We start from the raw sequence: 26,286 nt of genomic DNA on the forward strand, positions 1-26,286 counted from the left end.
GTCTCCGGTGTCAGCTTGGACGGCGCTGCTCGTCCGCGGGCGGCCGTTGCATCGCCGCCGAAATCTATTTCCGTAACGCCGCGTCTGCTGGACCGCTGCCACCGTACCCGCCGTGGTCTCCCCGTTCGCGTAAATATATCGCGATGCTCGCTGTGTGCGCGCAGCTTAGACGTTAGAACTGGCATCGCTTTAGAAACTACAGCTATCGTCCGTCTCATTTCGAGCGAAAACAATGAACCACTCTTTTCTTTAGTTCTTCAGCGGCTATTATAGCGGCTATTAAACAAGCGGCTATCTAGATGAAGTATTGATTAGCGCTTCTTGGTTTCCTCTTGGTATTTCGAGTATTAAAATTCGAATTAAAATTCTAGGAAAGTCTGAGAGAGAAAGAGGGAGAATTTTAAAAAATAAAGTTGTTATCTAAAAAATTAAACGTTTTATCAGAAAAAGAAAAAACTTAAATACAGCTATATCTGCTCGTTCGGGCCTCTTTTTGAATAGATATTCAATATATAAAACGTTTATGGTTTTTCTTAATTCCCAATATTACATTTTTCAGTTATTAAAATTCGAATTTAAAATCTTTATCTTTAATTTCCGAAAAGAAAATCTTAAGATTATTTTTTATTTTTAAGGATAAATTTTCTATTATCTTAGAAACTAAAAAAATTGCAGGCGAAGAAAAAAGGACTCTATCTACATTTAGCTACGTCCGTCTCACTTCGGGCAAAAATAATGTTTGCTCTTTTTTAATTCTTTGGACAAAATAAAATGTTCATAATTCTTCCTGATTGCCAATATAACACGGAGAGAATTTTTTTAAAAATTTACCCTGCAAATCATGTTATTATAGGACAATATAGTATTTAGGCAAATTTTACTGTGCACTACAATAGGATTTCGCAGTAAAATTTATTGTAGTGCACAGTAAAATTTGCCTAAATACTATATTGTCCCACAATTAATATGATTTTCAGGGTAAATTTTAAAAGAAAATTCTCTCCGTGTACATATTTCAATTAAAATTCTTCTTAAGATTGAGACTAAAGTTATTGGTTCAAAAATAAAAAAAAAATAAAAAAAAAGAAGGAAGAAACACGCTGATGTGTAACATCGAGAAATCTGCAATTATGTAAATCGGGAATACATTAAATGGAATGTTGACGCGACATTAGCCGAAGTTGACCGGTCGCGGTGGACTTATGTCCAATGCGTAAATTTACATGGTAAATTTGTTGGCACACCTTGCTGTCACTGCGAACATTCGTATTTGACGTGAGATAGTCATTACGCGCGAAAGTATTATTTGCTTATTACATTCCAATAAGAAGACACGGTACAATTCCATTGAGAGTCTGTTAGGCTACGTGATTCTTAATTGACACTGCTATTTTGCGTCGCTGTTGCTTTATTATCCTTTAGCCTCACACGCGGCATGTACACGGAAATAAGCTCAGGGCATTGAAACGTTAGAACCAAATAGAGTATAACTGAGCGTATAAACTTCTGGTAACGGTCGGCCAATATGTAATCTATCGTTGCCTCTATTGCATCACTGCTTCTCTCTCTTTCCTTCCAGCAAATCGCTTCCCACGTACGCGACATTCACGCGCCCACGTGGGCGCGCACACGCGCTTTTACGCGCGCCCGATCTTGTACTTTCTGCCTAGAAATGGTGACTCCGAGGAAGCGAGTGATACGAGAAACACTTTTAATGTATACGACATCCGATGCAAAACGGTGACCTTTACGAAATTCACGATTCATATAAAGTTGCAGCCGCGCCGGTAAACAGCTTACTCTAATCAATTCTGTTAGCAGCTTCATTATCTATTGTATAATACTATATATGTACATATATACATAAACCGGTCCTTGCAGCCATGTATTGATTGCAACATCTGTCGGATCATCGTGCTAAGTCACTATATTAAGTCATTACCCGTGCAGCTGCGGCATAATTATGAGATAACGTATACGCCAAATAAATTATACTGTTATTCCAAGAATATTATAATATCATTTGCATGAAAATACAAATGATATCTTTATATATTTGATAAACTTATACATAATTAGAAGCTCTTTTATCGTCGCCACCGCTTTTAGTGCCCGCATGATCAGAAATCGTGGTAAACTTTATGAACTGCTAATTCTTCTGGAATTCCTTCAGAGAGAAAATCAACGTAATTATAATTAAATTAAATTCTTCGAATAGATAATGGTCTTCTGACGCATAAAATATTTTATTTCTGGTCGTTAAAGAAAAAAAAGGGGGGGAAAGAATCTATCCTGAGTGGTATATGGTCTCATGCTATCTCTGGTCTTATCATCGCAGACGATGGTCCCGGGTCCTCGCCAGGTGAGTGCACACGGGAGAGTGACCGTTACGCAGGTAGACCGCAGGTAGGACGCAGGTTGGTTCTCCAACTGTAGCGCCACCTGAGCCGATCCATCGTTGGTGCCTCAAAATGGCCGTTCCTCTCACCTCAGACCTTCCTGGAACGCCGACGGAGGCAGGTGGCGATATTCAGGTCCGATCTGACTCGCGAGGCCGCCGCGCTTAGTGCCGAGACCTCATTCCAGGTGGCGAACAGCCGAAACCGTGTCACCCAAGACGTCCGTACGCGCCGCGCTGGAAGGTCGAAAGTGGCCGTCGTGCGTGTAATCGCGCGAGAGTAGTACTCGTGGAGGAGTACCCGAGAGTACGCGGCGTATCCGCGAGGCGAGCCCGAACGGAATCCCGGGATCAGGTCTGATCTGATCGCGAGGCGTTCCCAGTCGACGACGCGGCGATCGATATCGCGATCGCGATCGCTGGTGAACAGGTGGACTCGATCGGTGGTCCGCTCGGCTCGCTCCTCACCGTCGCGTTCCCTCCTCGTGTTCCTCCTCGTCCGTGTCGCGTGCGCGCGCGCGCGCGGAGCTCGCGAAACGGAGCGAGGCGCTCGCTTGGTGATTTCGATGCGCGGCACGGAAATAATCGGTAGACCGAAGGGGACCGCGAGTGATATCGCGCGCGTGGTCGTTACGTAGTGCTCAAGGCTGCGTCGTTACCTGCGATCTTTCACCTGGTTGCAGAGCAGTCGCGATACCAGAGCGATACCAAGGACCGGACGACTCTCGTTGCGAGAGGAGATATGCCTGGCAGTCACGGAATTCGTCGAGACTGCTCGTGGATGACGCTGAAGCGAGGATTATGAGGACGTACGTATCGCCGCTCGAGGATAAGGATAAGTCGATGTATTCGCGTTTTTGAGACGCAGAAGTCGCTCCACTTTTACCGCAGCGGGATCGCCGCTCCGCGGTTCTGTGATTTTTTGACAGACGACCGTGGAGAACGAAATTTACACTGTGTGTGTGTGTATGTGTGTGAGGAAGATCACCAGTATTTGTGATTGTCTGAGTGATCTGTGATTAATGATTGTCTATCTTTTGAATGATGGTGTATCAATTCTGGAACTTCTCGCGACGGCACGCTCGCCTAGTTTTAATTCATTGGTATTTAATCGATTTCACGGATTAGGAAAGTCGAGCCTACTTCACGGATAATTGAGAAATTTCTCTCGGACAATATCTTCTAAGTTTCAGTAATTGCTCAATATTCAGCTCAATATGTACAATACAGTGAAATCTGTCGGCTTACGAGAGTGTATCGTGAGACCAAAATTGGGACACGTGTATGGGTACATCAATGGGCGTAACGCAATATTTGTTCGCGCGTTACGAATTTAAAGTACTCCAGATCAGAGTATCGCAGCTGTCATATCAAATTTCGCGAATGTTTTCCGAATAACGTTCTCCAATGAGAAGCCGAAAGATTAAAATCCTTATCAGAATTGGATACGTTGAAAATCAATCGAAAAAGAAACTGAATGGCTTCTCATCAACTCATCTCGGTCGAGTTTTACGCAGTTTAATTGATTCTGCGTTATTGATTCAGACAAGTTAAATATTAACCTCAATAAATATTAACGAAACCAATATTTAATATCCTAAAAGATATGCCAATCGATGTATTTCTTTTATTTAACCCATTAATTTAATTAATGGAGTAACGTTCGTTACTCCATTTATCATTTGTCAGTCGTCACAATATCATTCTAAGTGGAGTAACGATCATTACTCCATTTACATTTAGAAGGATATCACGACTGACAACGTCGTCTACACGGCGCAGTTTTTTGCAGCAGATTCCTCCATGCTGCACACTTACAGACCGGAATCCTGCGTAACGTTTAACAATCTCTTCCATGATATATTATAAAATTTGACCGCTGCTTAAAAAATTGACATAAATCTGTCGGCCCCAGCGTTAAACGCTATACGACATGTATCTTCCCTCATTCGCGCGGCGCTCGTTCATTCCCGTTACCTCGTTGTTTTCGCGAAACAACGTTCCGCGCGGCGCATATCCGAATCGAGAGTCGCGGCCGCATTCCCCGCGATTTACCTCATAATAAAGTTTCTCGTGTCTCGCAGCAGCGTGCGTGGCACAGCGGTGGCGCTTGCGGCTCGCAGCCCGGCGCGCGTAAATACCTAGAAGAAGGTGGGCCAGAATGGGGACACACGGGCACTCGAATGGGCATTATCGCGCGATAAACGACGCGAGGAATGTCGTAAATAATTCTTACGTTACGCCGAAGTTCCGACGCGCGTCTCGCTTTCTTCCTCGACTTTTCCGAAAGCCGCTCTCGGTCCCCCCCCTCGACTTCGTCGCACGGATCTCCCGTCGAATCTCGGCTCGTCGCACCGAAGCGGATTTTATCGGCGACGAAGAAGCCCCGCGGATCACGGATTGCGTGGGTACGTGCGATTACGCCATCGGGCTTTTTTGTAACGAGCGCCGCGATAAATGACGCGTCGCTCTCTCGACCGGGAATCGCCGGAAGATCGCATAATTTATAAAGGTGCAACGCGCCATTACGCGACCGACCATCGTATCGGCGCGGCGCGGCGCGACGCGACGCGGCCCGTTCCTCCGCGCTCTCCGGAGTTATGCAATTCGCCATAATCGTACCGCCTCGGTCGCATTCCATTCGGAGAGTCGCTGTTCTCGGCGTATACGCAAAGCGTCGACTGCCGTTGATCGCAGGGACGGATCCAAACGGAAAGTAAATGGCACGTAGGGGGGGTTTCAGATATCCCCGTAGTAACATAGTCGGAGAACGATCTTGTTTTCGTCTCGAATATTTTGTCAATTCATTCAAGATTAAAGGCGCTCCTCTTGATATCCGTTCACTTGAACACCAGTTCGGAGCTCACGTGTATACGTCATCTCGAGACTTCGAAGAAGTCCACCCTCCATGCGCGCGGTGCATGCCTGCGCGGTCGTTCGCGTAAAAGTCGCTCGCGACGGCGAAATTTATGGGAATTTTACGATTTCCGCACTTTGCCGGCGCGCGCGTCGAGCACCGAGTATGTAAAATGTGCGGCTTAATGAGACGCGTTAAGGATTTCCGTTACAGGAGCGAGAGCCGCGCTCGGTCGGGCAGAGATACGGGCATTTAATCGGACCGCATTCCATTACGAAAATTATCGTTCCGATTGAAATGTATAGCTCTTGCGCGGCGACGTGTCAAAAATTGCGCGGGACGGGCGGAGGGGGATCACGACAGGGTCGATTTATCACATTCTATTAGCGGATAACAGGACTTACACACCTGCGCGCGCGGCGGCCGTATGCATCGCGGGTGCAAAGACGCTCGATGCAAGACGCTATCGGGCACAGTTGCGTCATAATCAATATTACGCATTATTAGTTCCATCGTCGGGGCAGTTACCGACGAAGACTGGCTGGATTATATACAACGCGGTGCAGGTTAGCAGGCATAAACATTAGCCCGTCGACGAAGTTCGAGAGACGTTAGTTCGAGCCGTATATATACGGTAACGATCGGCATCGAGTATCTGACGAAACGAGAATCCGATACGCGAAAATGATATTATAAAATACGAAAGTAAATTGCGAAAGATGAATCCAACGTCGATTTTCAAGTGTATACGAAAGTCGTTCTTATGCCAACGGAATGTATTATTTGATATAATGATCATAAATTTTAATAGATCGGTGTGCGCATGTAGTACGCTTGTATACATACATATGTATCTCTCTCTCTCTTTCTTTCATGCAATATCTTAATATCACTTCGCTAATGATAGAGTTGCCCGTGGAATATTCTTCCCTTGTAATTGTAGCGTGATTACATAAAAATAATATCCTAGTACGATCATATACTGGTCATGAATAAATTTTTTACGACGGCTCTCCGGTGCACCTCTGGATTTTGTCGAGAGTCAACGAACTATCCCGCAACGGCGAGAGCAGGTCGTACACACCGTGGCCTCATTTACAAAGAATTAGCTCATACTCTCGCGATGCGAGGGCCGCGATACGCGCGGCGACGTACGTACAAAATGCTTTCTCCCGATATGGCGGCGTGCACCTCGTGCTCGCTCTTCGGAAAGAGGAACTTTCCGATACGTTCCATTGGTACGTTACTGCCGGGACCGCGCGATTGCCTCTACCGTACACATTGGATTTAATCGTGGCAACATTCGTTAGAAGTTACAGCCGCGAAAGTAAAAAAAAACAAGGGCGACGACCTCGTCAATTGGCTGTGAAAAACCTGATTCGTTGTTCCGTATGAGAGAGAGAGAGAGAGAGAGAGAGAGAGAGAGAGAGAGAGAAGGAGAACCGGAGATTAGGCACGTGTCGCGTTTTATGAATGCGTTGCTAATAACATGTCGCAAACGCTATTGTCCCAGCCGCAGTTCTGTACTTACGTAGAATTTGCCACGAGCGATCTGTGAGCATTTCCGCAAAGTCGACTGCAGTTTCTAATAGTCGATTGAATCCTTATTTTTTATTCTTAAAACAGAAGATTTAATTTTCACACTGTCGTAATATTTCACAGAATGCATAAAATATTTATTTATCTTATTGACAGTTCTATCTTATGATGCGTGAATTTATTCATTGCCTATATTATATATGAAAAAAAGAAATGATTCATATGCATATATATATCAAATAACTTTGCGGATTATCTAAATGTTTATTCAAAACGTTACTTAGTGTCGAGGGAAAGTCGAGAAATAATTTAGCCTCTGTAAAATCCCTGGTCTAAATGATGCTTATTTGATTGCTGGTCGCTATGATGGCGGTATTATAAGAATTTAGAAAGCATTGCGGTCAGATAGATGTAAGAAGTAGTGCGTTCAGCCAATTTAGGTAGCTATACTGTGTTTTTCCGCAGCTTGGTTTCGCAGAGGGATTGACAACTAAGAACCTGTTTCGACAAGCAAACAAATTGGAAAAGAAATCAATTTATGTATATCGATAACAAATTATTTTTCTTTAAAGCAGAGAATGTCGACTCTCGTGCGATACTCCATGCAGTATTTAGCTCTTATTTATCGTTGGATTTATGGCTTTAGGATTTTTGCAACTATATCAGTAACATATATATATATATATATATATATATATATATATATATATATTTAATAACATTGATTCGAAGCGTTTAATAACATATAATCATCAGGCTGAGATATGAGAAAGAAACACGGCCGAGATGATGCATTAACAGATCCGCGGGATCTAATATCTACCGGGCATATATCGATATTGAGACTCGTGGTAGAAATTCTATTAAATGCTCGCAGCCATACGTGGGAAAATCTCTCTCTCGCCGACGTTACCGTAGGCATATCGCCTGTCATTAAACGTGTTGCAATCGCCTCTTTAGTCGCCCACTTCGTGAAGTATTGGCAATGATTCGTTGCAAAATTTCACAGGAAAGTGTCGGCGGTTCAAGCTCACTTCATGCACACACTCCTTCATTCTTAGATCTCAGGACGGATATTATCTTTCAAAACCCCTGGTGAAGCGTACTGCAGAGGATGTGCTTGGCAACGCACATCCGATGCGAAGGATGCGCCGATAGAATTAGAAATTCCACGATAGAGCCCAGCTGCACGCGATAACGGTGCGCAATTCGGGCTCGCCGGGAAGAAAACTCGCTACATTGTCGAATTGGAGCGTAAAACAAGCTACGTTCGCGTGTTACGAGAACGCTGAGAAGTCCGCGTCGGTGTAATTAACAGTTGCAAACTAATTATTGCGTATAATTCCATCACGCGCGTTTCCCATCTTTTGATCCCCATCTTCGGCATCTCGCGCATTCATATCCGGTATGCCAAAGGAGATTATTAAATGCATACCAGTGGCTTTACTTAAGTACCTCTAATTGTAAGTCGTATAAAATTAAGTGTCAAGTAGAAGACTCAAAGTATATTATAGGTAACATAAGGAATGTAGAATTTATAAATGCATCTTCAAATACTTGATATTTATCCGTTAATCTTATCAAGATTAATTAAGTATAAAAATTCTCTTGTTTTAATACCTGTTATATCTGCTTGATGTAATTAAACAAAAATAATTTTACATTATGTACAAATTTCTTAAATATATTAGAATACGTGATGTAACAAATTCATTTAACGCACGATTAGGAATTAAATTAATTCGCATACTTCATGATTAGAAATCAGGAATAGATCGGTTGCAACATTCTTTTCTTTTTGAAAGAAAAATCAAAGAGAAATTGGAAATGTACGGTTATGCTGCGCGAGTCATGCGCCGATCTCTAAACAGCCTGTAATGCCCAGTTATTCGTCTCGCCGGCGTCGCCTTGTATTTATCCCGGCGCGGTGAGAGGTAATTTCTCTATTCCCTGATCGAGGCCTTTAATTTTCAAGGTCGCACGCATCGAGAGCGAAACACTGCGCCGTACGAGACTGCAGCGAGCGGTGATCGGGACGAGGAGGAGTCGGAGGAGGATTCCGGCGCGAGAAGAGGATACTGGGTTCGGCAAGGCGGTCCATCGAGGCGGGTATACCATGTATCGGCCGAACTTCTACGAGAGCACATGTCTGAGATGCGCTCAGACCGTCTACCAGGTCGACAGGGTGGGTCCCTTGAAGGACTTCACGTTCTTCCACGCTGGCTGCTTCAAGTGCGCGATCTGCGGCACCAAGCTCACCCTGAAGACCTATTACAACAATCAGCACACGATCAACGACAAGGAGGTGTACTGCAGCAGCCACGTGCCCAAACCCGGGCCCGGGACTCTAGATGGGTCCAGCGTGGGCATCAGGAGCGCCCTTAACGTGCCTAGAAGCGGCTACGTTAACGAGCAGATCAGGGCGGGTGGCGCGTCGCCGCGCGGCGTCTATCCACCTTGGTGAGTGTCTGTGCTTCTTTTTCTTAATATTAATATCTTTATAAACAATCCTGTATTTTCAATGCATACGCACGGGACCTGGTAATCCATCTTTAACGTGAATCTCACACCATTATACATGAAAAATTCATGACTGTAATATATCGCGATCTCTTCAAACGTCTATCACACGCGTATCACATTGCGTGCGAGATGTTGTCTCAAGCTCGTTATCTCATTTCCCCAATCCGATCTCGAATAATTAGGAAATTTATCGTAATACAGACGGGAATTTAATGCATCTCTGCATTTATCGCGTCTGCCTTATTATCTTCGCTTTCACATTCTACGTTAAATTAAGACTGTGAACTACAGTATCTCTCTTCTTATATCTGATCTCAACTCATGAAAGAAGAAGTCAATAAATAAACGGGCGGAAGAGAGTGTACCTATTCACAACTCGCAACATTAATGAAATGAAATACTTCAATGAGCTCAAAGTGCGTGTTTTTCTTCAGCGGTCACCGTTACCGGTCCAAAATGTAAGATAACTGTACATGTAAAAGTCCATTCCCTCTTGAAAGTATCAGAGGCAGTAATTTTGGCGCTATCCTACAACAAATCTCAAAGCGTAATGGCTCTTTAAATGCCCCTTTGTGAACGTATCTGTTTTCTTTCAGCAAATAATACTCGCGAGTCATTCGAGTTTGTAGAACGCCGCATAGATTTAAATACGTAACGCTCTCAGCCGAGGCTCATTTGAATCGTAAATAGGCGCGAGGCTATAGGCTCTTCACCCCAATTTTCTATATTAAAGAACAATGCGATACTTTGCAACACGTGCCATTGCTTCTTGCGCGCGTCACTGTGTATTCTAATTTCGTCGATTAGCAAAAGTAATCTCGCGAATAAGCGTCGGCCACCGCTCTCAGCTTAACGTTCCACGGATCTCTTATCTTTTCTCGCTAACAATAAGCTTTCCTTCGCGCGAAAAACAAACCACAAACGTAAGTCGTACAAAACACAATTTTAATGGCGTTTCAACGCCAGGGACACACGCCGAGGGCACGCTCCGTAGAATTTATGTGTAATTTCTCCACTTTCCCTTTGCTATTCGATCGAGATCGAACGCTGCTGGAAATAATAGCTCCGACGTCTCGAAATCGAGTTTCGCGGAAAATACATACGAGTGCAAACACTAAAACGCACTTCGTTTAAATTTCTTCATGGTCTTGGTAATCCTCTGTGTTTCAATCTGCAATTCAATAGGAAATTATACCTTATGAAACAGTCTTATGTGAAATTATCGACTGGAAGTATTTAGATGTGAATGTAGCAAAAAATGAATGTGTTTGAATGCCCCTTTTTGAAATTAAATAGCAAATTTGAAATTATAGAATTTTAGAATTATTCATTTTATACATTCATTATTATCCATTTAAAAACGTCTTATCCGTTTGCCATCCGCTTCGCGAGAATTTTGCCAGTGAGTAGGATAACTGCTTGACGCAATGACAATTTCGCGGAAAGTAGTGATCATATATTATACATATACACTGCATTCTTTGACTCTGTGTCATCTCACAGTCTTCTACTCCGTAAAAGACGCCTCATCCCACCATTATGCAATAAGACTATTTTAGTTTTAATCCGACGAAGTCTGGAATGAAGTCCGAGTGGTCCGACAGTTTTGTGTACAAATGCTGCACTTGGTCTTTAACCTGAATGTTAATGTGCGCTTGAGCTCCTTTCTACAGAGACCGTATTAAGCGATCGTATAAAGTGACTGTAAAAGTTTTTATTGGATTCTACAAAATTGCACTTTTAAGAACGTTCCCACCAACGAAGTAAAAAAGGAATCAGAATCACGAAAGTAAGAAGATCAATAATTTTCAAACGTGACAAAAAAATTGAAATGTTTAATTTGGTGTGTTGCTACCACACGAGAAATTCTCTCGAAGGACAAGTTTTACATGTGTACAAAACCGGTAAAGTCAATATAAGCTAGTATGTCAATATAGGATCAAGGAATCCCTTGCGTTCTTGTAATACGGAAAATATTTCCTATAGGAAAGAAATCCAATCTCTGACGCGGATAATTCTCAACGGATTACGTTTGCGCAATCAGCGAAAATTAATCTGATCACCGTGTGTTAGCGTTATATTAAGAAATCGCGATCGCGAGATTCGATTAAATGAATATCGCGGTGAATATTGCGCGAGAAGCGCGCTGCAGCATATCGCCTCGCATAATCGCCGTATCCGCACGTTATTATTGCAATCTGGTTCCTGCTAGACGCTCATGCTTAACGCGCACGTACTCGCGTTAAAGGCCGTGTGTCGCGGTCGCGCTATCGCCGGAACCGCTTGGAGTTGTTGGTATTTCAATCGCTCGTCCCCGCCTGTCGCCTGCTTTAACATCTCTCAATACGACGTCGCGCACGCACGCGTGCGTTTTGTGTGCCTTTTTATGGCCACCGCCTCGCAAAAGTCGTACGCTCGCGCCTACATGCATACGTTACGCGAAGAGAGTTTCTTGCCGGCATGATTTTCCTTCGCGGGTTACTTAACTTTCAAACTTTTTATTATATTTTCTTTTATTGCATTAATTTATTGTATTTTCTGTAGATTCCAATTATGTGTTTATTGTATCAATTATTTGAAAAATACACGGAAAGAACGATTTCGTTGGAAAAATTTTGCTGGCAACAGATCTGAAAATAATTCTTGTTGAACCATCAAAATAATTTTGTTGGAAGGTTAAAAATGATAATGACATTTTTATAAAACAATATTTTAGCAATCAGTTTGACTTTCCGACAAGAATTATTTTCAGATCTGTATCCAACAAAATCGTTCTTTCCGTGTATATTTATTAAAAGTGCTGTCATATAATATTTTACGATTATTTTTCTTCCCCTAATATCGATACTCACGTAATAAGCCGGCAAGTGCGGAAAGGTATAGTTTTTATTTCTATTTAATTTTTACATTATTCTATCTTCCACATTCTTTAAGAAAGCTCCTTAAAGAGATCCTCTTTGTGGCTCGTTTGGTAGGCGATTACGGACTCGACCGTTTGGCGAATCCGATACTGTTTCTTGTAACCACCTTTTGCGAGCCTCCGTGGCTTGATAATCACGGTACGAGTGCGGTAAAAGGCAGGTCGAGTGAGGAAAAGAGAAAAGGAGAGGAGAGAGAGAGAGGAGCGTGGGCTGCGTGAGTGAATGAACCCTCGGCGGAACGAGCGAGAGAGGTGTAACACATTCATTTAAGCGATACACTAAATTCTCACAAGCGCGACGCGCAGGCTATTCGCGCCTGCGGTGAGATTTTTATTTATCGCAACTCGTCGAGAGAGCTTAACCGCGACGCTAATTGCGACGCGACCCGCGTCGCGCGGTAATTGCCGTCTATTACGCGTATTGTAGCAGTTATCCGGAATTATGGGTCAAGCCCCGCGCGACGGGGAGGAGTTGTGAGGTGGCGATTGTTGCTGGTGGATATGTGGGTTAACGTAATCCATCGACCCGGATTCTTCCGCCGGCCGTCGTCGTGTAACGAGCGACGTTCGCGCAGTATATCAAGGACACCGCGTTACCTCCGAGTGTGTTCGCTTTTATTCCGTTATCATCCGACACTAACGTCGCTCGCGCGGGGATTCTTAATCCTTATACGGTCTATTGCGACCACATATACGTGGTCGCATCGTACACGAAATTCTTACTACCACGATACTCAAGAAAAGAAAGTTGATCTTCGGAGGAATTTCTAAAGTTTTGAAACTATGCAATATCGCGGAGAGATTAATTTGCAAGACAACTAATACGGCTTGCATGAAAACTGCTATCTTGGGAGTTTTCCGTTCTGCTAACTTGGAATACAGGGGAATATCCTTGCCTCAAAAGTTAAACTAACAGATCCGATGCGACAGCTTATATACATATATCTAAAACACTAACAGAATTTTCTATCGACAGTTTTTTGTTTGCACTCTTTCGAATCCATTTTCCTAAATTCGAGAATTATAATTCGAGATTAACGATTCTGTGAGAACTTTATAAGGAAATCTTTCTCAGACAATTCCGTGAGGATCTTATAAGGAAATCTTTCTCAGGCGATTTTATTACCTGGCGAAAAAGTTGATTCTACTCTTCTAGCAAGTGATATATTTTCGTTCACTTCAGATAAATTTCTCTAATATTGAGCAATTTTATTGTCGTTTCATATGTTATTTTTACGTACACGGACAATGGCAATGAAGATAATTTATTCGAGATCGGGATACGACAAGGGGGTCACGCTGGGACCTAATCTCACTACTCCCGGTAATGTGGAAGAGTTAACGCGTTATCGCTTCTCGATCCCCGCAACGGGGACCTCACCGAGCGGTCCTGTGCCCGGTGAACCCTCGCAATCCCCTGAAGACCCGTGTGCACGCTTCTGTTGCAGTTACGATAATGTAGACTCGCCTAATTATGCCAGGCACCTGAACGGGCACGGCACGCCGCCGGCGGCTAACTCGTCCCAGCGCGATGGCATCCACGGCGGCACCGGCGGCGCCTCCTCGCCATACAATCACAATTATTCCGGGGACGGCAGCTATCAGTACGGCAGGTTCGATGCGAGCGCCCTGCACATCGCCCATGCGCTCAAGCAGACCGAGCTACAGAAGGGCTACAGCAAGGCCCGCGAGAAACCCATCGATTATTATCTGGTGAGTCACTGGTCGGTCGCTGCTCGCGGCCGCGGGTTGATGTAATCGCTCTCGTCATGGTCGTCGCCGTATAAGGACGAGAGTGTTACTATTCCGACACGCGCGCGTGGCACGCCGCGAGCCGGCTAACCGGCGATTGCGTCTAAACGCGCTGTTGCTGAACACGCAATTTCCTGGAGAACCGGAAAACCGTTCTCCTCCACGGGGATCGCGACTCAGCATCTTCGAACGGAGACACGGCGATATCGCGCGGAGATTATTGTTGCGCCGAGCGGGTGCAACAGTCGCGTTCGCTCCGCGCGGCGCGGAGCACCAGCAGCGGCGGCGGCCTCTGCGGGGAGGGAGAGGGGAGGGGGAGGGGGGGGAGAAGGTCTCTGCGAAAATAATCGTTAATTAATAACGCGAATTAGCAATGATAATTTCGAAGTGTGTAGAGAAGCGAACAATGGCGATGTGGTAATTGACTTTTTGCGCACATATGCCGCCCGCTGGTGTTATTAGCTTCTTCCTGAAACGGGGGCAAAGGGGAAGGGGGAGATGCATTGTGTGCATGAGCGAAAATACGCACAATAGGCTGCCAGCTACTTCCGTAGTAATAAAATCCAGATCAATGGTATGCGGATGCAGCTCTTCTTCTGATTTTTTTTTTGCAAGATCTGAATTCGCTAAAGACTGTCTCTTTTCGACCAATTTGTACAACTAATTAAAGTGCGGTTTAATTTATGTTACGTATTTTTTTCTAAATTCTGTTTCCAAAGTACTTTAATTGGTGTTTATGGAAATGATCTAATCATCTAAAGTGGAGTACATTAAACGAGAGAAAAAGAGAGAGAGAGAGAGATCTGTTACACGCATATATTGTACCTACAGTAGGATTTACATTCGAATGAAAAACTGATAAACTTAATACTTTTAATAATAAATTTGAGACATTTTCAGTCAAATTAATATAAAATAGGTATTGTGTTTTACTACACGGAGAAAATTTTATTTTAAAATTTACTTTGAAAATCATGTTAATCGTAGTATTTTAGTATTTTATAAACAACATAGTATTTTATATGATTTTCACTATTTTTTTAAATATATACTACGACAAATTTATTGTAGTGTACAGTAAAATTTGTCAAAGTATTATGTTGTCACGATTAACAAAATTTTCACGGTAAATTACAAAAAAAAATTCTCTCCGTATACAATTACTGCATACATCTTTATACTTACAGATTGAGAATACACTAAATAGCACAGATGATAACATGAATAAATATCTGTGTGATAATCACACATCATTACGTCAATAAATTATATCAATATACTAAAAAGAACGAGAGAGTATAATTTATCGCCTTGTAATCGATAAATTAAGTACAGAAGACAAAATGCAGGAGATGCAGGTCACATATGACTAAATTCGAAGCCGTTTCTCGGCTTTGGCCCGGCGAGACCGCGAGACCTCCGACCGCGGATTTCCGAATATCCGAAACGCGATCCGGCATACATACCGCGTCGCCGCGTGACTCCCATACGCGAATAATCGTCCGACTGGCGCGGTGCAGGAATGCGGCGAACCGTCGCGAGAGAACGGACTTCACATGAAAATGAGATTACCGCTTTTCCCATCCGCACGCCGCGCCGGCCGGTGTAATAAGGCCGAGCCGCTAGTCGCTCCACTATCGGCCTGTGCGTTTTCTCCCAATGCGCTTTCGCGCGTTCAGGATCGTCGTCGCCGATCGATCGACCAATCCTTATTTATATAGCTAAACACCGGTCGCGGCCTATGTATGGCGTTTACGCGGCCGAAAGCGGCGTGGGCATCGGTGAGACCGAGAGACCGAGCCGCACGGCGATCTCCCCGGCGTCCTTTTTCCTCGTCCTACGAAAATATATGCGCGAGACAATCGCGCGATGACGATGCGCGCGCGGTAGCGCGAGACTGTCGCGGGGGGAGGGGGGGGAGAGGATTTGTTAAGGCCGCGCGAGACAATCGCGACTTTTTCTGCCGCGACGGAATAATCGGGCGTGATTTATCCGGCATTTGTTCCGCGTCGCCGTGTGTCGCCGGGGCGGCCTCCTACGCTCGCATGCTATCGACGGGACGCAGTCGAACGAACTCTAGCCGCTCCTGCCCACATGTCGATGATCAGATAATTCTTTCGAATCGAATACGTGACGCGGTGAATGAGTCTCCTTCTCGCGACCATCCGCCGGCATTATGTTTAATTGGCGAAACAGCCCCGGGAATCTCAGGAGCGACGGGGACGCGTAACAGATTGCTGCGCGTGACTGTGATCGAACGACCGCAATTACTCCGATACGTCAGCCTCCGTCGCGAGTCGAGCAATAAATAAGAGCCATACGATTAAAACTGGTGTAGGGTTCCAGAGCGGGAAATGATATCACGCGGATGCGTTTGCTTCTTAATTTAAAGTGGGAACTCGTTTATAATTAAAAAGAAAATCGAGAGGGAACCTCGGAGAGAATCTAACGACCTCTCGCGATGGTAATGCAAGAACTCGATGAAAAAAAAAATTTAATGTAAAAAATTGAAAGCTATCATAAAGAGATAAAGATTAAAAAAAAAAGCTTGAAGGATGAAATAATTATTTCATCGATCAAAAGTACGATGCACCGAAGCACACGGTAAAGATCCCTCGGTGCGAATTAACTTCCTCACTCCGCTCGCTCGTCGCACGCGTTTTCCTCGGAACGCGAGAACAATGCCGCGACAGCCTGTCGTACGTCGTTGTCGTTCATGATTATTCAAATCGTTACCACGCACGGAAGGACGCGTACACGCCGGCGTCGTCTTATTTCCCTCGTATATACGCGAAACCGCAGTGCCGGTCGGGCCGGGACGTACCGCGCGCCGCGTGCACGCGAAGGAAGGCTTTACGTTTGCAACCGAGGGCGGCACGGAGGGGGCGGGGAGCAGAATTATTTCCGCTTGCGGTACTTCTGCACTTGATGGCTAATTAGAGAATCGTTGCCGGGCCGCCGTAAAGAGCTGGCGGGGATAGCGCGCGTGTATCCCGGGCCGCCGTCTCTCACGCGCCTTCGCGCGTAAACGCTTAGGGAAAATTAATCCATTAAAGGCCGTTGTCCCATTTCCGGGAACACGTTCTCTGAAACGGCAGGCGGATCTCGACGACGAATCAAAATGTCTCCGCGTATCGCGGATAACTCGCCGCGCCGCTATACGATTAAAAACTTAAAAATATTATATTTACGTGGGCGCGCGCGACTTTCATCTGTTTCTAGCATAATGTGGCTCCCGGTGGAAAGTCTAAAACACGATTAAAGAAAAAACAACCTTAAATTACGTCAGGTTGAAATCTCGAGTTTTGCTGGTCATTGTGGGAGATGTTGCGAGCAGGTTTTCCAACGGCAAACATTATATAGAAGTCTTATACATTTGTTTCTTGGGTTTTGCAGTCCATTAGTAAATGTTCCATGAAGGCAGTACTGAGCTTTTTTGCTAGTTAAGTTACGTATGTAAATTACGAGAAAATTTAACGAGAAAACAACGTTCTCTAACAGTATGCAAAATTTTTCTTTTTCTGTCTTGTCAAAAAGCCTAGTCGCGTTCATTCAAATCAGATGCTTACACGGAAAGAACGATTTTATTGAAAGGTCTAAAAATTTTGCTAAAAACAGATCTGAAAATAATTTTTTGTTGAATCATCAAAATAATTTGTTGGAATATTAAAACTGATAAAAATCGCTATAAAACATTTTGATATTTTAGCAATCACTTTGACTTTCGCACAAAATTATTTTCAGATCTGGATTCAGCAAAATTGTTCTTTCCGTGTACGCATTACTATGACATACGACTATGAAATACAACGTGGACTTTGCTAGCGTTTTTTGTATCAGAGAAAAATTATACAATGCGTTATTCTACTTCAAAATAAATCTGTTAAGACATATTTCGTGAAGTATACTAATTTTCTTTGAGCTAGATTTCAATTATTTATATGGAGTAAACCGTTATCTTTCTCTCTCTCTCTCTCTCTCTCTCTCTCTCTTTCTTTATCTTTCTTTCTTCCAAATTAAATTGAAAAGATTGCATTGAGAAGAAATCCCGTCGTATGACTTCAAAAGAACATGTTTGTCTCCCGCAGCAGTAACATTTCCCCGACTCATATTTTCATTGCATTAATATTTCCGGTTGCGACTACAACGAGCGAAAAGAGTCGCGGGGCGCAACTCGTACCTACCATTTTCGAAAAAATACACCGGAAGAGGATTAGTTCACTTTTGTCGACCAGCGGCGGGTTGTCGCTTCCCCGAGGAGACTCTCTTGGAAGCGAATGAAAGCAGAAACGCGACGTGAAAGTAAATTATACAAAAAGTGGAGTACCTACCTCTAAGGCCAGAGCTGCGGGCGTTTTAAGAAATAGAAACGTTTCATTGCGTCCGACCATATCCGCGAGCACCGTCTTCTTATGTGACTTGGCGGAATGCTTCCTGGCACGTAACGACATTTTAATCCTTAATTAGTAATATGCCAATCGCATATATTAGCCTTTTGAAATTACGTACAGTGCCGAGTGTTCGAGATATGATACTTTATACAGCTTCTACATGGTATAGATATAATTTAAATTTTTCTACGTAATACTTAACGTAAATACATTTTAATAAATTATAAGAGTAAATTATATACATATATTAATTGGACATCGAAAGATATGTATCCTTTTTCGACATCGTTAGACAATGAAATTATTAAATGTTTACATATATTACATGTTATTGCATGTAATATTTTATATATTTTCATTGCAATACTTTTGAAAAGAAGCATCCCCGTTGTCAATTAGAAATTAAAGATACGAAGAATTAAGTTTTAATAATTTTTCGTTTCTTTTTTGGCTGCGTTAGGATCGCGATGAACAGACGCGTCTCGAGATGAAACATCGGAAAGAAGAGGATGATTTATACCGAAAGTTTGCGCATCATCGCGAGGAAGAGGATCGACGAATTCGTGAGGAATTCCGAGTATGTAATGACTGAAGCGAATTTTAACAAAAGTGATAACATTCATTTGTGTTTTATGAATTATTTTTTACACGCTGTGTAACATTAATTACAAATAATATACGTTAGTGAAATTTCAATATATTATGGTTTGAAAAGGACGAGTGGGAGAAGGAGCTCGAGCAATTGTCGGCGAGATGGGAACGGGAAAAAGGCGGAAGAGTTCGAACCCAACAATTTCAGCAGGAGAAGGAAGACTTGGAGAAGAACATGACTCTACGCAGGGACAAGAAGAAGGAAAGTCTCACGCGCAAGATGCTGGAGCACGAACGGTATTTATATTATGTAATTAATGTGATACCCACATCTTGCTTTTAAATCGGAGAGGCAATACTTATACATTAACGTCACGGGGATTATTTTATTAAATTGAAACACATGCATAATCATCGAGCGTAAAAGATAACAGAAATATCTAGTTTTCTCGATATACGTAGTAAACATTTCATAACGTATTTATTACAACTTAATAAATTTAATAAATATAATTTCAGATAACACATAATTAACATTACATGTTAAAATTGGAGAGAAGTTGTTCAATTAATTTGATATTTATATATAATCGATATATTTTTTCTTAATTTTTTTCCCATTTATACCTTATAGGATAAAAATACTCGTGATTTGTATATTATTTACTAAATAATATATTAACAGTCAAAAATCTCAAACGGGATTACGAATTCCATGCATTTTTCGTTACGGAAGAACACACGAAAGAGTTACGCGTGCAACACGTTACGAGCCGCGGGTAGCTTCGGCTTTACGTTCTTTCTTTTTTTTTTTTTTCGTTTCTTTTTCCTTTCGGACGATAAACAAGCTCGCGTGCGTTGGCGCCCGCGAACCGGGAAGCCGGGTTTTCGCGCTCAACACAAAAGCTCCTCGTTACTCCTGATCAATTTATAGGGCGGCAACCGCCGCGCTGGTGGAGAAACAGAGCTCGGAGATGCTGGAGCTGATCAATGAGGCGAGAAGCGAGTACATGCTACAGGAGAGTTTATACCTTGACGAAGGAGACGGTTATACCCAGGAAGCGCCGCCGCCGCCTTATCCGTCGCGCGCGCCACCCCCGCAGCCGCCAGCCCTCGCCAAGTACCATATCTACAATGATCCCCTGGAGTTCGCCGACATGGATCAGATAGCTATTTCGGTAAGACCTCACCGCGGAATTCTTTCAGCGCTGGCTTCCTCTCCAGCCAGTCATCCTCCTTGTCGTCGCCACGAGATTTTGCGGTGCACGGTCTATCGCAAGTATTCTGAGGCCGCTATCGTTTTTTTTTTCTTGCATTATAACATCCCATTTAATTTATCGTGCGTTTTATTTAAGCGGATTTAAATAAAACGCTCGAGGGGAAATTTTTTTAAAATTATTTTAAAATCTATCCGCGATATGGATATCTTTACTTCCTTTTTTCGTATAATTTCTCGGAGATGTTGGATTATATGAATAAGCGACCAAGTCAGGCAACGCGCCGTAGTTTTAACGTCGCTTTTACAAGATTCACTGATACTAAATGCTTCATGATATCTTGTGCTGTTCTTAGGTAGCTCAAGAAGATCAAAAAACGTTCACCGACTTGGTGCGACAGTTGGTGAGCAGATGCGGATCGGATATAGAAAAGGCGAGGACAATATTCCGATGGATCACCGTGAAGAATCTGAACACTATGCAGTTCGATGAAAACTTGCGGGGTGACACTCCCATGGGCCTGCTGAGGGGCATCAAACACGGCACGGAAAGTTACCACGTTCTATTCAAACGATTGTGCAGGTAACCACACGCTCTAATATTATAAAAAAATAGATGAACTTGTATAAACAATTTTTACAAGTGTACATAATTGAAAACTTAGCAAGTGTACATAATTGAAAACTTAACTTTGCAAAAATGTCAAGAATTTACACATACAATTATTCATGTTATTATTTTTGAGCATATAATTTCGAAAAATAACATAATTCATGCTTTTAAATTTGAAAAGAAAAGAATCTGCGAGATTTTATTTTTCATAAAAATATAAATAGATTTAATAAGAATAATGCCGAGTATTTTTCACAAAATAAAAAATCTAAAATATTATATTACATTAATGTAATCATATATCTGATGGGAGTAGACTTTTAATTTTTATTGTATTATTGCACTAGTCTCATTGCATTATTAAACTCGCATAAGATTAAAACAGAGAGTCTATGGAGAGATTAAGGATCAATTATATCTGTCTCTATAGAGAGATTAAGAATTAACTATATCTGAATGTTTAATATTTATTCGTACATTTCGCTCGTGAAAACGAATGGTATCTAAATCGTTAAATAACATGGTATGCAGTTATGCGGGCTTGCACTGCGTGGTCATCAAGGGTTACAGCAAGTCGGCGGGCTATCAGCCGGGCGTTTGCTTCGAGGACAACCGATTCCGGAACAGCTGGAACGCCGTGTACGTGGCAGGTGCGTGGCGGTTCGTCCAGTGTAATTGGGGGGCACGACACCTCGTCAATGCCAAAGAGGTTCCCCGTCCCGGTCAAGCGAAAGCCAAGAACGACAGCCTCAGGTAACGACATGCCAAAGAGTATCCGCGGTATCGTGATTGGAAGCGTTTTGCATGTGCAAATAAAAACGATCGATGAGATCACGAGAGACGTTTCACTTAGGTACGAGTACGACGATCATTACTTCCTGACGGACCCCCGGGAATTCATATACGAATTCTTCCCTCTGCAAGAGGACTGGCAGCTGCTCAAACAGCCGATTTCACTTAAGGATTTCGAGGAATTGCCTTTCGTACGATCTCTTTTCTTCAGGTGAGGCAGCATTCCGGCTTTTCTTTTTGTTTCCGGAATATGCGAGAAATAAAAGAGAAAGCCGGATTTACGCACAGATTAAATCGCTACAATATTTACGACTTGCTCTACATTACAACTCACTGTTCAATGTCACACGCTATTTATATACTTTCATTTAATTTCACGCCACTTTAAATTGGACAGAGGTAATATAGCAGCTTCGAGCGTATCACGTCTTAACAAATTAAATTCGCTCATTGAAGCGCGCTCAAAGACCGTTAGAGGCACGCAATTAAGCCGACGATCTCGTGCAAGCGTGGTCGAGATTGGTCTATTAACAATGACCGTAAGTTGCACGGCGAAAATACCGTTCGGATAAATTCTGCGTGCACAGGTACGGCCTTTACTTTCCGGATACGAATACGAATGCCGTTATGTATACGGATTCCACCGGTGCTGCGACCGTGAGGATAGCGATGCCGGCGAATATGCAATCATCCCTTATCTTTCATTACAATCTCAAGTTTTACGACAACGACGGCGACGGCTACGATGGTGTGTCGCTCAAGCGTTTTGTCATGCAGGTAAATTGATAGTCTGCGTCCTTCGTATTCGCGCGATGATTTATCTCAAACTGATTTATCAAGCGACTTGAATTACGTCGCTTGATTTTAAAATTTCAGCTATACAAAACAATTCATGTGTTTTTAAATTGATGTAAAATAATCCTCTAATGGCTTATATTTTGAAACTTGAATATTCAATTCAAAAATTAAAAGAGAGAAAGAGAAAGATAGACATAGAGAGAAAGAGAGAGATTAATTTTAGCTTATACACTGAGAAAAAAATTGTTGATTTAAAAAAATATTATTTCATTCAACTGCAGCAATCACGGGTTGTCAAGTAAACATTTGTTAATTCACAAAAATATCATGTTATTTTAATGTATGTTTAATTCAAAAACATATATAATTGAATCAAAGAAAAACTGTCAACAAAACGCATTTAGTTATTTTAACAACTTTTTTTCTCAGTGTATAATTATATTTTTAAAACATTTATATAATAGATAAAATTATTATTATATATTTTGATATTATTACTCATTTTTTCGAATTTTCTTATATTATTTTTGTACTTTATTTCATAATGCTGTCGAGTTACATATATTTAAAAGACGAGCTTCATTCGTCTAAATTGATAACACGATAAAAAGATAATACATTCTCGGATTGATATTTAAATAAATTTTATAAATTCGAAATTTTTTTAGTCGGTGGTGGGGAATATAGTTGCGTTCCGAGTTCACGCGCCGTGCTCCGGAGCCTTTCTCTTGGACATATTCGCCAACGCGGTAACACCAAAGGAATACTTGACCGGCGAACCGATGAAGTTCAAGAGCGTTTGCAAATTCAAAATCGCATGCGAAGAATTGCAGACGGTGATGGTACCATTGCCAGATTGCGCCAGTGGCGAATGGGGTCCCACTAAAGCTACCAGATTATTTGGTCTTATACCTATCACTCATCAGGTATGTTCATTAGTTAAATTGGTCTTGCACAATTATAGCAACAAATCGATACCAACGCAGACTGTACAGGGTGATTCAGAAATACAAATATAGACTTCTATTTCTTTAAGGTGGTTTTATCGCAAGTTCCAGTCAAAAATTAGTTCGTCCATGACCATTATTATGACTAATAATTCAATAAAAACAAACGTAATTCAATAAAAAACATTTCGCATAGATTGTACATATGCGATTGTGTGACATTTATGTGACAACATCCAACTATCGAGTTGGCGTTGAAGCGTCGAGTTGAGCGATAAAACCACACTTAACATATTGAAAAGATAATAGTTAACCAAAATATCGAATGTATAATAATATATTATACGTAAAAATTAAAAATTACAATATTGAATAAAAATCATCACTCATTGTTAGTAGAAATAGAAAGAAAACGTCTTGATTATATATTTTTAAAAATAAAAAAAAGATTAATACTGATTTGTAAGATGCATTAAATTTTTCAAATCTATCGAGCATGATATTACGTAATTTATTATACGTTTTACGTATAAGGAAAGATAATATTTCGGTCCACAAAAAACAATCCCGTGAAAAAACAAATTTCCTTCCCGCTCTTTTCTCTCACGTATGGAAATGAAAAAAAAAAGAAGAGCCAAGAAAGAGGAATCTTCCGATCTTATCGCACCTGCCAGACGGGCGGTTTACAATCGCGCGATCTATTGATTTTAGGAAGCTCTGGTGTTCGCCGGGCGCGAGCTGGAGATTCAATTTCGCATGTCGAGGCCGTTGACGGACTTTATGGCGACCCTGCACAAGAACGGCATCGAGGAGAAGCGTCTGTCCAAGTACGTGACGCATTCCATCGCCGACGACGACGTGGTCACCTTCTCCATAAGTTTCCCCGAGGAGGGCCAGTACGGTCTGGACGTTTACACCAGGGAATCCACGGTCTCGCCCGCCGTTCAGCACGACGTCACCGGCGAAAAGCATCTGCTCACGCACTGCTGCAAGTATCTCATCAATTCCAGCAAGAGGAATTGAGAGTGAGCGCTCGGGCGCTCTTGAAACATAGTTTCGGCTTCGTCCGAGAATTTCTACTCCAATTGCGGACGGCGAGGATTGAAATTCCAGTGCTCATTAAGACGAGCGACAACGGAACGCGCTTCTTTCGTGATGCTTTCGGAAAATTATTAAAATCGGGAAAACTGGAATGGAAATATTTTGCAGGCATAATGAACGTATATATACTGTCACTATATACTTTATCGCGATGAGACGACGGCAACGGTTTTATGATCCGAAAGTCTCGCTCGTCGCACCGAGCTCATTCTATTCTTAGAGGACAGGGAATCTACAACGTTCTCCGGAAGTGGATAGGCCATTAATGCTAAATTAATGACACTTTGCCGTGAGACAAAGAGAAAGAGAAAAGAGAGGAGAGAAGCCGGTCGAGTGACGACGGTGACGAAGAGGCAATGGTGAAAGCAGTGACGTTTTACGTCATTCTTCAAAGACTATTTTTATGCAATTCCGCTACCTCGAGTCTAACAGTAGGCTTACGACTTGGAGATAATTATTAATGTTAAACTAACTATGGAATTTTAGTTTCGCGCGGGAGAGACATTTTTCGAAGGGCTCCAAGCAGCAAGGAGTACCTTCGGTATGTGAACGAGACGGGTTTAACGCGACTTCCTGAACACCCGGTATATCCGGGACGCGCTCTTGCGGTCTCGTGCTCCCTTGTATCATCTACCGAGTTAGAGTACTTCCGTATAATGATCCTCCCCCGCGCGATCATGCTTCTCTTACGCAACGTATCAAATAAATTATTGCGATCTGCGATTCCGTCGTATAACAATTTCACCTCGAAGCTTTACTTTCACCGACAGATTTATATATTTATCTCTAATACCACACATTATTATTTTCAGTACTACCTATTATTATACACGTCCCCGATCGCGGATCCATATTAAGCGTGTGACGCGTATAGATCGAAGCAAATATAATATATTTTATGTAGGAGAGAGATGCTTCTGTATATATAATGTACGTACAAGATCATTACGACTTGAAAGTATCGTTATCTACAAGGAACACTGACTCGTGATCTGAAAAAAGTACTCGTCCAATTTCGTTTAATCCACTCTTCTACTTCTTTTTAAGTATATTGCTTCCTCTGTAGGATTCTACTATCTATTTTGCACTTAGATTCGCGCGGTCTCTTTTCAAATTGATACGTTTTTCAAGTCGCAATTTTCGACATGCACAAGGTGCTATACTTTTATCTTAATTATCCCTTACAATTAATCGCACAATCGAGTATAGCAGTCATACAATTATTTAGCGGTAGGATATTATAGTATTCGCACCGTCGATTACGCGAGCAAAAACGACATTTATAATAATTAAGAAGAAGAACGGTATATATTTGTTAATCGTGTAATATTAATCTTTCTTGTTGTCAATTAAAATTTTAACCACGAATGGAACTCCTACATTATTGTCTTATCTAATAGATGTAACTCGAGCTTACGAAGCCTATTTTGTTATTCATTAACATCCATAAGTATGTAAATTAATTTTTTATATATTGTAGTTACTTATAATAAAATTTAATATTCTTGTATAAAGATTTAATAAATCGATTTCCACAAAATAATTTCGGTTTAATTCAACAGATCTCGATTTCCGCAAATCCGATCTCAATTAAACGTTATTCAACTAATTTTTTTAAAAGCACGCTTATTAAATATTGTTTTTAAAATTTTCTTTTTTAACAAGACCTCATATTGACAATTCTGAGAAAGAAATCATAGAGAGTTGTTAAAAATATTCTAATTATTCTATTATCTACTCAAGATCGTTTGTGACAGATAATTAGAAAATATACGTGTAGCTGAAATCACGACAAATTCAAGTAAATAATTAATTTCCGTAAAATTTCCTGACAAACAGCAACCCGCG

At 42.0% G+C, this 26,286-nt stretch overlaps 1 protein-coding gene across 1 annotated transcript; it reads left to right on the forward strand.

Moving 5' to 3' along the window:
• Nucleotides 1–2,591: 2,591 nt before the first annotated feature.
• On the forward strand, nucleotides 2,592–25,949 carry LOC105452268. Its single transcript, XM_011693237.1, has 12 exons — nucleotides 2,592–3,207; nucleotides 8,770–9,254; nucleotides 13,686–13,950; nucleotides 18,841–18,957; nucleotides 19,096–19,268; nucleotides 19,906–20,149; nucleotides 20,544–20,770; nucleotides 21,332–21,553; nucleotides 21,654–21,803; nucleotides 22,180–22,369; nucleotides 23,059–23,316; nucleotides 24,049–25,949. Exons 2-12 carry the CDS (start codon nucleotides 8,911–8,913, stop codon nucleotides 24,358–24,360), a joined length of 2,502 nt encoding a protein of 833 aa, XP_011691539.1. The 5' UTR covers nucleotides 2,592–3,207; nucleotides 8,770–8,910; the 3' UTR covers nucleotides 24,361–25,949.
• The last annotated feature ends 337 nt before the right edge of the window (nucleotides 25,950–26,286 follow it).

The sequence above is a fragment of the Wasmannia auropunctata genome, unplaced genomic scaffold (genome assembly GCF_000956235.1).
Source record: "Wasmannia auropunctata unplaced genomic scaffold, wasmannia.A_1.0 LD336035.1, whole genome shotgun sequence".
Lineage (NCBI taxonomy): Eukaryota > Metazoa > Arthropoda > Insecta > Hymenoptera > Formicidae > Wasmannia > Wasmannia auropunctata.